An 11374-nucleotide genomic window follows, 5' to 3' on the forward strand; every position below is an offset into this window, starting at 1 on the left:
CGCCTGCTCAGGGCATCGGTCTGAGGATATTACCAACAGATGTCAAGCCAGCGGGAAACCATCAGCTCTGAAGGTTACAGACTTTGCCATTGAAGCTGATTCAATGGTGCTACGAGCCATTGATGGATGTCAGTGGAATAGTAATACAAATAAATACGTGCTAGCTGTCGAGGGAGTTGCTTGTGCTGAATGAAGCTGAATACTTAATTGGATATATATTCGTAACCACACATCCCTTAGCTGCAATGGTAGCTACAAATTAAATTGCAAATTAAAATCCGAACTATCTCGATCGAATATTAAAGAAAAGCCAGCCTGAAGGCCTTGTTGCTCTGGCTTTAAACATTTATTGCAATGTAGGATTAATCCTAGGCTACATTTTAGATAGTAAATAAAATTAAAGAAGTATTAAAACCAAGAACCAAGCCATTGACATTACAATATAAGTAAGGTAAGTTGTCCCCGAGTTGCCTTCCAGTTTGGTGCTCCTGCCGAAGCTCCCACCAATGGCACACCATCCCAAGCACCACTTCCGCTATACGCATGACCACAGACCCGAACCCTGAACAAAGCCCAAGCCACCTCTTATTTATTACTTACTGTACATACAGGCATACAGACACGCACTTGTGAAGGGGTTTCCATTTAATGGACCCATTTATACACAAATATTAATCATATGTTGACACTCGCACGTAATTAGGAACCGACTGGGGGGCCCGACTGGATTGTTCATGCTTGATTGACTTTGACTTTGACTTTGAGTGACAGGCGACAGGCTAAAGGAGCGTCCCCTCCTAGGCCTGTGGCCTAATTAAAAATCAATCGTTGAGCGTCTAATTAGGGGGGGGCCACTCGTTCATTGAGAGGCCGCTATTAAGGGCCATAATACCCAGTGCCCCGATCCGCCCTGCCACCGAACAGGCACGTGTCCTGGCCAAATAGAGTAACAAAAAAGTTGGTTAAGCCATAAACGAGGCCAGGAAAAACAAATCGGTGAGCGTGGGGCGAGTGTTTATATGTTTTTGATATTTATTTATGCCTTGTCCAACAAATTATGCGCTTCAGTTGCATAAAAAGGCGAGGCACAGCCATCAGGGCAACACGTGCCGCCTGCCAGCTCCTGCCTGCCCTGCCCCATAGCCGTGCCTCGGACCGCACTCTCTGACATTTTCAAAACTGAATGAATCTGCAGTGAGCGGAAAATGGATTTCTAATATTTTCCAACAAAATACAAAAAAAAACAGGGAGCAGAATATAAAAAAAATATTATATATATCTATATATTACATCAAGTTAACGAGGGAAAAGTAATCATAAAACAAGAAAGGAAAGCGAGCAACGTGGGCCGAAGTGTTTGATACTCTTGCAGATGGAAGTTACTTTGTGTTCCCACTATAAGATATAATCGTTATGTATACTATTCGTCAGAAATAGATGCGACTATAGTGGTCCAATCTTGTCTGTTCTGACTAAGGCAATTGGCGTGCAGTATAAAGTGGAGTCCGTGCAAAGCAACAGCCCGAAATTGAATTTAGAAATAAATTTAGTAATTAGTTACAGCTATTAGTTGTGCCCAGACTTGGCTATATAGATCGAGAATATATACAGAAGGTACTCGTACTATGTTGCATTGTGGTTGCTCCCTTTTCTGTGGATTTACAAACAAAATTAAAATACTCTCTGCAAGGGTATGGGGAACAGTATGGGGAAGTGTGGGGAGGATGAGCTTAAAATATGCTGCCTGCTCGCTGGGTTTCACACAACTTTTCCCAGAGGACGTCCGGGCTTAAAAGTTGAGAAAAATGAAACTTTTATGAGCGCATCTCGTTTGGCGTTTCATTTTTCGTTTTCTTTTTTTTGCTAGAGTTTTTCCTTATACATAAACTTATTTTTTTTTGTTGGGTTTCTTATCTTAGCCGGCCGAGCAATATTCTTTTCGATTAAATGCTTGAGCAGGCACGGCGAAGAGGCGGCCGTCCGGGCCGGGAACAAAATGGCGCGCATAAAGAGCCGCAAAGTGGCCGGAGAGCTTTGCCGGAGCAATGTGTCCTCCCGGACTCCTCTCGGTCTGGTCACCTGATGACGTAACCGGACGGGACTCCACGGACTACACACTACGCCTTCTTGAGTCGCTTGGCCGGCCCCACCGATGGCAGGCCGCTATCAAACTCGGATATATTCAGGGCCCTCGACTTGTTCAAGCTCTTCATGAAGCTACTACGACCAACGGCACCTCCTGCTGGAGGTGGTCCTCCGGCTCCTCCTCCCTTCTTCTGTTCCTTGCTCTGGATGTCCTTTGGCTGCATCTGACGCACTTCTCCGCTGACTGTGGTCGTGTAGATGCGTCGCTTGCTGCGCTTCTCCTGCTGCATCTTTTCGGGATCGCTGCAAAGGTATGAGAGATATGGCAACGGATTAACAAGCATATAGCATGGGAATTTCGGGGATTTTTAGTTATTTAACTCCTTGAAAGCTATCGATAACTTACCGTTCCGTGTAGGTCAGTCGATTGGTGGGTGGCGGCGCCTTGGGTGCTGCATGTTTGCCAGCGAACTTGGTGGGTGCCTCCTTGAGGGCGAAGCTCTTGGCAAAGTGTCCCATGTGGGCGATGCGTACGTTGAAGATGGGCTTCAGCTCCTTGGGAAATGTCGAATAGAACTTCATCCAGGACACAAAGGCTGCAAGTCAAACAAAAGAGCAGGGGAAACAAAGGTTACAGCGAGCGAAAGAGAGGGAGAGGAATGTAGCATGTTAATGCTTTTAGAATTAATTGATGTCTTGGCTTAAGTGCTCTCTGCCTCATGTGTTTGTGTGTGTGTGTATGGCAGTGTGTGTGTGTGTGTGTGTGAGTGTGTATGCATGTGTGCATGTGTCTGTGGCATTCATTACAAAATAAATTTGTTAAGATGACAAATGAGCAATGTCACCAAAGGATTTCACATCCATGTCGTCTCTCCCATTGTGCGGTGCGGTTCGGTTCGGTTCTGTTCAGTTCAGTTCCCCTTTCCTTTCCTTTCCTTTCCTTTCCGTTTGGTGTTATGGGCATGTCCTTGCTAATTACGCAGCACTTATGCCAGGCAAATCCAAATTATACAACAATGATATCAAATTACCAACTGCGGTGGCACTCACCAAACAAAGACCGCAATTGTTACCCCGAGATAAGCATCTCTGCCAGAGACAGCGACAGCGAACAGCGACAGAGAACAGCCACAGCGAAAGTGAGATATGTAAATTTGATGTGAAATGAAAAATGCAACGAAAGTGTACAAGGCAAGGCAGGGCAAGGCACAGCACGGCATATCTACATATCGCAAAAGAAGGCAGATGTGAAGTGGCAGAGGAGAGGAGAGGCAGAGGAGTGTGTACGGTACGATGGAGATAATTGTATCCATATCCAACTACATGCATACATATGTATGTGGAAACCGCAACATTTGGGAGGAACCTCAGAGAGGGCTACAGAATCGAACTGAATTGATCTACCAAGAGGAATAGGAACTAGCGATATTTTAGATATTACGTATACAAACAAATTTTGAATGGCAACGAGACTCAGACCAAAAATCTTACTGGCAATTTTCATGGATCGAAATTACAAGCAGCTTAATTATATGGCATTAATTATGATGCTGAATGGAGTGCAATTCATATATAAAAATTTATAATTTAAGTCGAACAAAGAGAGTATTCTAGTGCATTTGATTTACCGCATTAAAATGTAGAAAAGCTAGAAAATAAAATGAACGTTATAAAGTAAGCGGAATAGCGAAGATCCAACTCGATTTTATGCCACTGAATACTTTTAAGAAACGTTTCTGTTGGTGTTTTTTTTCCGGCTTCAGATTTTATGTTTTGCAGTCGATTACCATAGTTATATATACCTACGGCTCCCTGGCACCCCCACAACGCCAAACAAAAACAATTTCCAGCTACAAGTATCATTAACCAAATGAAGCAGTTCCATTTCCTTTTTAGTGTCTCATAATTGATTGCTCATGTAGCAGGGGCGAGGAACCGCAAGCCGCTAGCCGCAAATCCCAGCCACACACACACACAGACACCTCAAGCTCCACCAAGTGTGCCACCAAAGCCACCCCAGCCACCCACACCCACCATGACCAAGCTATATCCTGGGGTGGATATGTTGAAGGGCGAAAGGGAAGTGGAGGGTGTGGGTGGTAGCCGGACCAGAGATGGATGCAAAGACGTTCCTGTTCCTGCCCAACCAATTAACTCACAGCAGCCGCCTCGTCTCGTCTCGGTCTCGGTCTCCGTTCAGTCCGTAATCGTGCGCCGTATCCGCACTCGCACGGTCCAGAGTCCTTTGGTCCTTTTTGTGTGGGTCTCTCGAAAGTCTCAAAGTCAAGCCCTTGTCTCTGGGTCTGGCTTAATTGCCGCAAATGCGATTACAGTCAAGTGGCAGACATTAAATAAACAAAAAGTATGACGGCAGCGGATGTTTAGAGACGTCTGCCAGCCGGAAGTAGCGAATAAAATAAATGTCATCCGAGAGAATATATACCCACTACTCGCCCACCCATCTCCCAGTCTCCCCTTAGTCTCTTAGTCTCCACTGAATTCACCACAGAAACCGCACAAAATGGCTTTTTATGCTACTTTGCCTGCAGCCTGCCTGCCTGCCTGCCTGTCGTTTTGGCCCATTGTCTCGGCTGGAAAGGAATTTGAGCGTGATTGGAGTGGGGTGGTGACCCCGCCACTGCCACTGCCACTGCCACTGGCAGTGTAGTGGAGTCCCTGGTGTGGGGTGTGGCTAATGCGCACGTCAGCGGCTCAACGACTCAACGGCTCAACCGGCGGCCAAAAACGCAAGCGGATATTTCTATAAAGCGACGCGCGCGTGTCCATGCGGTTTTCATTTGCTTTGTGTTGTTGCGGTGTAGGCGTGGCAAATTGTTGTGATTGTTTTTGCTTTTGTGTCCTTCTCATTTTCAGTTTCATTCTTAATCCTCCTCCCTCATTCTCCTTCTCACTTTCCCTCTCTGTCGCTGTGTCCTTTGTCGAAGGGTTTCACTCGCGTTGGATTTTCGCAGGCAGTCGCCTGCCGTTGTGTGCGGTGGTTCGCTCATGTGATACGGGGGCACATAGCAGCTAATAATTGGCTTAAGATGGGCAGGGGCAGGGGGTGTGAGTGCCTCAGTGGAGTTGGTGGTTGGGTGGCCACAGGGGTACACTTCTCGCTAAATAACTATATTTAAAAGGGTTCATAAAACAATGTAGAGACATCCACTACCGAACAAAAAGCATAAAATGAATATATCAATTATATGGACATTTCTCTGAGGGCCAATGGGACATTCATACGCATTGCAAGTGGTAGAAAATATGACGGGTTTTTTTTTCAAATTGTTTTACCATTATGACAAATCTCTTGAGAAGCCCTATAACTGATGCTTAGGTCGATGGATTCACACGGCAACGAGGCAAACATCAGTCGGTTCAGGTTTGTTGGAGAGTCTCTAAAAGGATTTATTCGAATATACGAAGAATAAACGTTTCTTTGTTTTCATTAAAAAAGTACTGAATCCATTACTATTGTTGGGCATGGGTACCCTTCTTTTGCCTGATAAATATATGAATGTATTTCCTGCATTTCCCCTTGAGATGTGCCTTGCCATTGCCTTGCACCCTTGATACGCACTGCAGCACCACACGAGGAGGAGACACAAACACATCTGTGGCAGATACTGAAACGTTGAAAGCTTGGCAGCACAGGCCAGCACAGCACAGCCCACTATACCGCTTTGGATTCGTAGAAGAAAAAGTGAATTTCAACTTGAAAATTGTTTCAATTACCGATGGAATGCGAGGGACTTCACTTGAGACACTGGACTCCACAGCCACTGCCAGTGCCAGTGCCAGTGCCAGTGCCACTGCCACACACAGAACTATCTACTCTGGCACCCTCCCATATTTTGGTGCCTTCTCTCCTCTGCCTCTCCACATTTGCTCCTTTCTTCTCCTCCCCTGATGATGTTGTTGGCTGTTCTAACTGCTTTTATCTGCTGCTTTGTACAGTTTTGTTCAAGCGTAATACTTTTTAATGGCTTTTTGATTGGACGCAGCAAAGCAGCAGCAGGCAGGCAGGCAGCAGCAAACTGCATCCCCCCATACATAGATCTCTCGCTCCCTCTCTATCTACCAGGTTGTATCTGTATCTGAGTCTGTCTCTGTCTCTGCCTGTGTTGGTTTTAGTGCACCCCGTTCGCCCATTTCGGTTGCTGCTCTTAAGTTTTACCAAGTGGCTTCCTGCCTTGACGCTTGACTCGGCGCTTAAGTGCAATTGGAGTTGCCATTTTGACAGACTCGACTCGACTCTCCTTCTCTACTCTTCAGCTAATTCTCTTTCTAGTCATGCCTTTTTCTCCTTTCTCCATTTCTCCATTTCTCTTTGCTGTTTGCTCTTCTGTTGCTGTTGCTGTCGCTGTCGCTGTTTCTGCTTTTACATACATCCCCCCCTTTATCATATTTGGCTTGCTGTCTTTCTATTGTTTTGCAGTTGGGCTGAAAGCCATTTGGTTATTTTTCTCAGTTTCCGTTTCCTGTTTCGAGTCGCCATCAGTCGCCTTCACCCACCCCCCCTTCCTTGTGATTCATTTTGCATTCATTTTTTGCTCTGCTCTCCATTTGGGGGCGTCGTTCGATTAGAAGCGATTCCATTTCCTATTTGCTTGGTGGTCCCTCCTTGAGCTTTTCCATTTATGTTTCAATCGGGGAAAAAATGGGAAAAAGTTCTTCTGTAGTCCTCCTTTTTTTTTTCTTTACCAACCCCACCCTTGGGAGGTGGCGAAACAACTCGGACAACCCTTCAACCTGCTGCTGCTGCCGCTGCTGGCCAGGGCCTTGGTAACATCTAATTAACTTTTTTGTCCTATCCCATCCAAGGCTGCAATTACAATTTCAACAGGACATTAACATTACCATTGATTGGGTGGGGATTGACAGTTCTAATGGGAAACACAATCTATGGCTAACCGCACTTGGCGTACCCTGCAATGGGAGTGCGATTTGTAACGGCTTGTAGAGCCCATTTTTTAACTAGCTTCCCCCCGGAATCAGCTTTCCTTTACAAAAAATAATGCCTTTATTTTTTAAATCTAGCATACTCTTACGTAGTACACCATTTTGTTTTGCCTACATTTTTTTAATTACAACCTAGACCGAACGCTCTAGAATTTGCATTTACTGCTCTACCATATGCATGGATATTCGGATATGACCCACTGCTAAGAACTGCTACCCCTTTTCGCATTCCCTGTTGGGTAAGGGAAATAAAATAAAATATGAAAGAAAATACAAATAACGAAAAAAAACAAGCAGAAAAACAGAAAAGGATCAGAACGATGAAAGGAGTCGCTGCTGGTCACTTGCCGCAGTGGCTGACTATTGAAGAGGGTGGAAGGGTGGAAGGATAGGCGGAACGGCTGGACAGATAGACACAGAGCTGGGTGGGGGGGGGAGTGGAGTGGCGTGGAGTGGATCCATTTGACACGCAATCGAAATTAACTTCAAATATGAAATAATTTTTGTGTTTTTAACGCGCGTTGCCCCGTCGATGATGGTTGGCTGGTCCGAAGGGCAGGAGACCTACGGACCCACAGAGCTGGGTGGGGGGGTGGCGTCCAGAGTACGTCCAACTTATAATTGGAAAAATAGAGCGTTTGTGTGTGTGTGTGTGTGAGTGAGTGAGTGTGTTTTTCCCCCGTTTCTGTCGGTATTTCTGCTTTTTGTCGAACCCGACCCGCGGGCCTGAAGACCGTCGCATCGCGTCGCGTCGAGAATTGTGTCGTAAAAAATCATAATTACAAAGTTAATGTTCTCTTGGTGAAAGAATTAAATTGCTAGTTTGCCCAAAGAGAGAGAGAGAGAGAGAGTCCAGCGAGTGCCGGGATTCGGGCCAATTGGAAAAGTAAATGCCATGGGAACTGGCCAAATGAGACACTGACTGGGGGGCATCAAAGAGGGGGAAGGCAAAGTGAAGGGCATCCTTACCTTTGCAGGACTTTTCATGCAGTTCGCGATCGTCCTCGAGCAGCGTTTGGAACTTGTGCTGCAGATTGGACGCCGCCTCCTGAACGGTGCGCGCCTCATCGTCGAGCGGCAGCAGGGTCTGCAGATAGGCGTACATGTCGCCCTGCTGTATGCGGATGCGTTTGTTCTCCAGATGCCGCACAAACTGCGACTCGCTTGGTGCCAGGAAGAGCACGGCCCTGCCCTTGCGGCCCGCCCGCGCCGTCCTTCCCACGCGATGCACAAAGTCCGCCGTGGTCTGGGGCGGCGTATACTGGATCACAAGCTTGATGTCGGGCACATCGATGCCACGGCCGACGACATCGGTGGCCAAAAGCACACAGCTGGCGCAGTCCCTGAATCCTCGAAAGACGCCCTGACGTTCCGTCTGGGTCATGGAGCCGTGAAGTCTGCAAAAGCAAAAGGAAAGTGTAAATGGAGACTGAACCGAATGGAAAGCTATTTAATGCTCTGGCAGCTTTATCCATCATTTATACAAATATTACGAGAATATTATTCAGAGCATTATTCTATGGCCCTGAACTGAACTATTCCCGAGCTATTTCGAGATTAATTGTTACTGTAGCACCTACACCAAGATATCTGAATTAAATATACGACTTAGAAAAAAAAAACAGCCTCTTCTGGCTTTAACTATTAATTGCCATGTAGGAGGCAGCTTGGGCTACAAGTTGGTAAATAATATAAATAAAATAGTAGCACATTTTTGCCAGTCTGAATAGTTTAGGGGATTTTTAGAAGAAATAATAACAAGAAAGGTTTTTTCTTGCTTCTAATTCTACTATTTATGGGCATTTCCTTTCTGGTTTTACGTTTTGTTTTTACTAAAAATGACAAAGTAAAATTCTAAAAAAGTTGTTTACCCATTTGCATAGTTATTAAGTAGTCCTACCATATCCGAAAACAATCGAACTTACGGCCTTAAAGATTCTACCTCTAAAGGAAAGCACTATGCAGAAATATCCGTGCAGCCTCCGATTTCTGTCTGTCTGTCTGTCTGGCATCAACAATTTGTACAATCTACAGTCTTCACTCGTATAAATGTTCCCGGGCGGGTGTAAATGCTTGCAAAAGTACAAAGTACTTTCCCCTGTTCCCCCGTCCAGTCTGCACTCACTTGAAGAAGCGCAGTCCCTGGAGCAGCGGTGTGCTGGTGTCCTGCTCGTCAGAGTCCTCGTCGTTCTCCTTGATCTTCTCGTCATCCTCGTCGAGGACGCGCCGGGTGAGGGCCTCGTTGAGCATGTCGTGATGGAAGTTCACCATTTCGGTGGTGCTCATGAAGATGATGGCCTTGAACTGCTTGGGACTGGCGGCCAGCTCCTTGGCCAGCAGCGAGGAGAGGGCCACCAGTCGGAGCTTGGCCGGCACCACGATGTAGCTCAGGTGCAGATTCTCTGGGATGCTGAGCACGCCCGTCACATCCTCCTGATACTCACCCAGGCCATCGTCCGGGTCCAGCTGGGCCTCGATCGAGTCCTTCTGGTAGCCCTCCTTGCTCTTGAGGGCCGCACTGGCCGCCTCGTCGCTGTTGTCGATGTAGAGGGGATCGCTGAGGGCGAGACCGGCCAGCTCCTGGACCTGGGCGGTCAGCGTTGCGCTCAGCAGCAGGCGCTGCAGCTGCGGCAGCTTCTCGTCCTGTCCCTGGGCCTCCAGCCGGTGCTTATCGATGGCCTCCACGAGCTGCTTGACGTCCCGCTCGTAGCCGAGCTCCAGCAGGCGATCGGCCTCGTCCAGCACGAGGAACTGCAGCCGAAACAGCTTGAAGGAGGCCGTGTGCAGCAGATGGTCGACCAGGCGGCCCGGCGTGCCCACCAGCACATTGATGCCCTTCCGCAGGCGCGCCTTCTCGCTCTTGCGGCTCTCCCCACCCAGCAGGGATCCGGGCACGATCCACGTGTAGGGCTTGAGCAGCTTCTGGAAGAGCTCATACGTCTGCACGACCAGCTCGCGGGTGGGCACAATGATCAGGGCCACGACGCCGTCGGTGCGCTTGATATGCGGCAGCTGCCCCTGCAGCTTCTCCACCAGCGGCAGGGCGTAGGCCAGTGTCTTGCCGGAGCCCGTCTGGGAGCGCACGAGCACATCCTTGCCGCTCAGCACATGCGGTATGGTCTTCTGCTGCACCGTCGTCAGCTCTGTGATGCTTAGCAGATCCTCCAGATTCTTCACCGCATGCGCATGCAGCCCCAGACTCGCAACTTTGCTGCCAGCGAATATTGTCTCCCTGACGGGCTTCACCATCCGCTGGCCCAGCTGCTTGAGGGCCTCCACATCGCTCTGGTCGAACAGGCCAATTTTCTTAGTGCGAAAACGATTGGCCACCGATGGGGCAGCAGCGGATGTCTTGGCTGCATCCGCCTGCTTCTGTTCCGACTGCTCCTCCCGTTCTGGTTCTTCTGCTGCCATCTTCTTCCTTCGCTCCTCCTCTATTTGCGCCTTGAAAATGTCGCCAGCGCGTGGCAATTTGTTGGGATTCTCCGGCTGGCCCTTGCGCGCCTTCAGGGCGCGATTGAGCTGCTCTTCGCTCAGCTTGGACACCGGATTGCTGCGTTTCTTGCTGCCCATGCGCTCGGCCCTCGTGGTCTTGGGCTTGGTCTTGGCCACTGAGGCGGCCACCGGCGCTGCGCTGACATTGAGCATTAGATCATGGCCCAGGCTGGGCTTTGGGGCTGCACTGTTAGCTGGTTGGGTTGCGGTGGCATTGAACATGAAATCGCCAGCGGGCGACGAAGCGGCAGCGGGAGCAGCAGCAGGAGCAGAAGCAGGAGCAGGCGTAGCCTTTGCCTGCACCTTGGTAGGCACCCGTCGCCGCACCACTATGGCTTTCACCTTGGGCTTCTCCGCATTGAACTGAAAATCGAAATTGTTGGACGCTGGAGCGCGTTTCCTCACGGGCTGTCGCGCGGATTTCTGAAACGGAAGGCCACACATTGAGTTTTCTGTCACGCATGTGCCTTGGGGCAACACTCACCTGCTGCTGTAGCTGCAGCTTCCCGGCCGAGGCCTTGGCACTCACATTCAGCGATATGTTGTCCACCATTTTTATAACATTTGGGTTTACAAATTAATCTGAAATTCTTGATTAAAAAACGTGCGCGCCAGTGGATAGTGTGACCACTTTCCGAAAAAATCTACCGCCAGACCCTCAGAAATATACCGGAATATACCTTGCCATTATCAAAATAAACCGTAAATATACTGACGGACACGACAAGATGCGTTGATATTCCTCGACTTTAATATTCGGTTTCATATTACTAGCTATTTAGCCCGCTCAGACCTAATCAAATATGTTTTTGCAATTCATTAATAAGTTTTG

At 48.1% G+C, this 11374-nt stretch overlaps 1 protein-coding gene across 2 annotated transcripts; it reads right to left on the bottom strand.

Annotated features, from left to right (window-relative positions):
• Positions 1-342: 342 nt before the first annotated feature.
• On the bottom strand, positions 343-11176 carry LOC111065126 (probable ATP-dependent RNA helicase CG8611). 2 transcript variants are annotated; one of them, XM_022353127.2, is made up of 5 exons: positions 11027-11175; positions 9173-10965; positions 8017-8444; positions 2492-2681; positions 343-2388 (listed from the first exon to the last, which is right to left on the bottom strand). In XM_022353127.2, exons 1-5 carry the CDS (start codon positions 11093-11095, stop codon positions 2118-2120), a joined length of 2751 nt encoding a protein of 916 aa, XP_022208819.2. In that variant the 5' UTR covers positions 11096-11175; the 3' UTR covers positions 343-2117. The 2 variants fall into 2 exon arrangements, with proteins under 2 accessions (XP_022208819.2, XP_022208820.2); XM_022353128.2 differs by lacking the exons at positions 343-2388; positions 2492-2681 and adding an exon at positions 7197-7279 and having other exon boundaries at positions 11027-11176.
• Between the last annotated feature and the right edge of the window lie 198 nt (positions 11177-11374).

The sequence above is a fragment of the Drosophila obscura genome, unplaced genomic scaffold (genome assembly GCF_018151105.1).
Source record: "Drosophila obscura isolate BZ-5 IFL unplaced genomic scaffold, ASM1815110v1 contig_73, whole genome shotgun sequence".
NCBI classification, from domain to species: Eukaryota; Metazoa; Arthropoda; class Insecta; order Diptera; family Drosophilidae; genus Drosophila; species Drosophila obscura.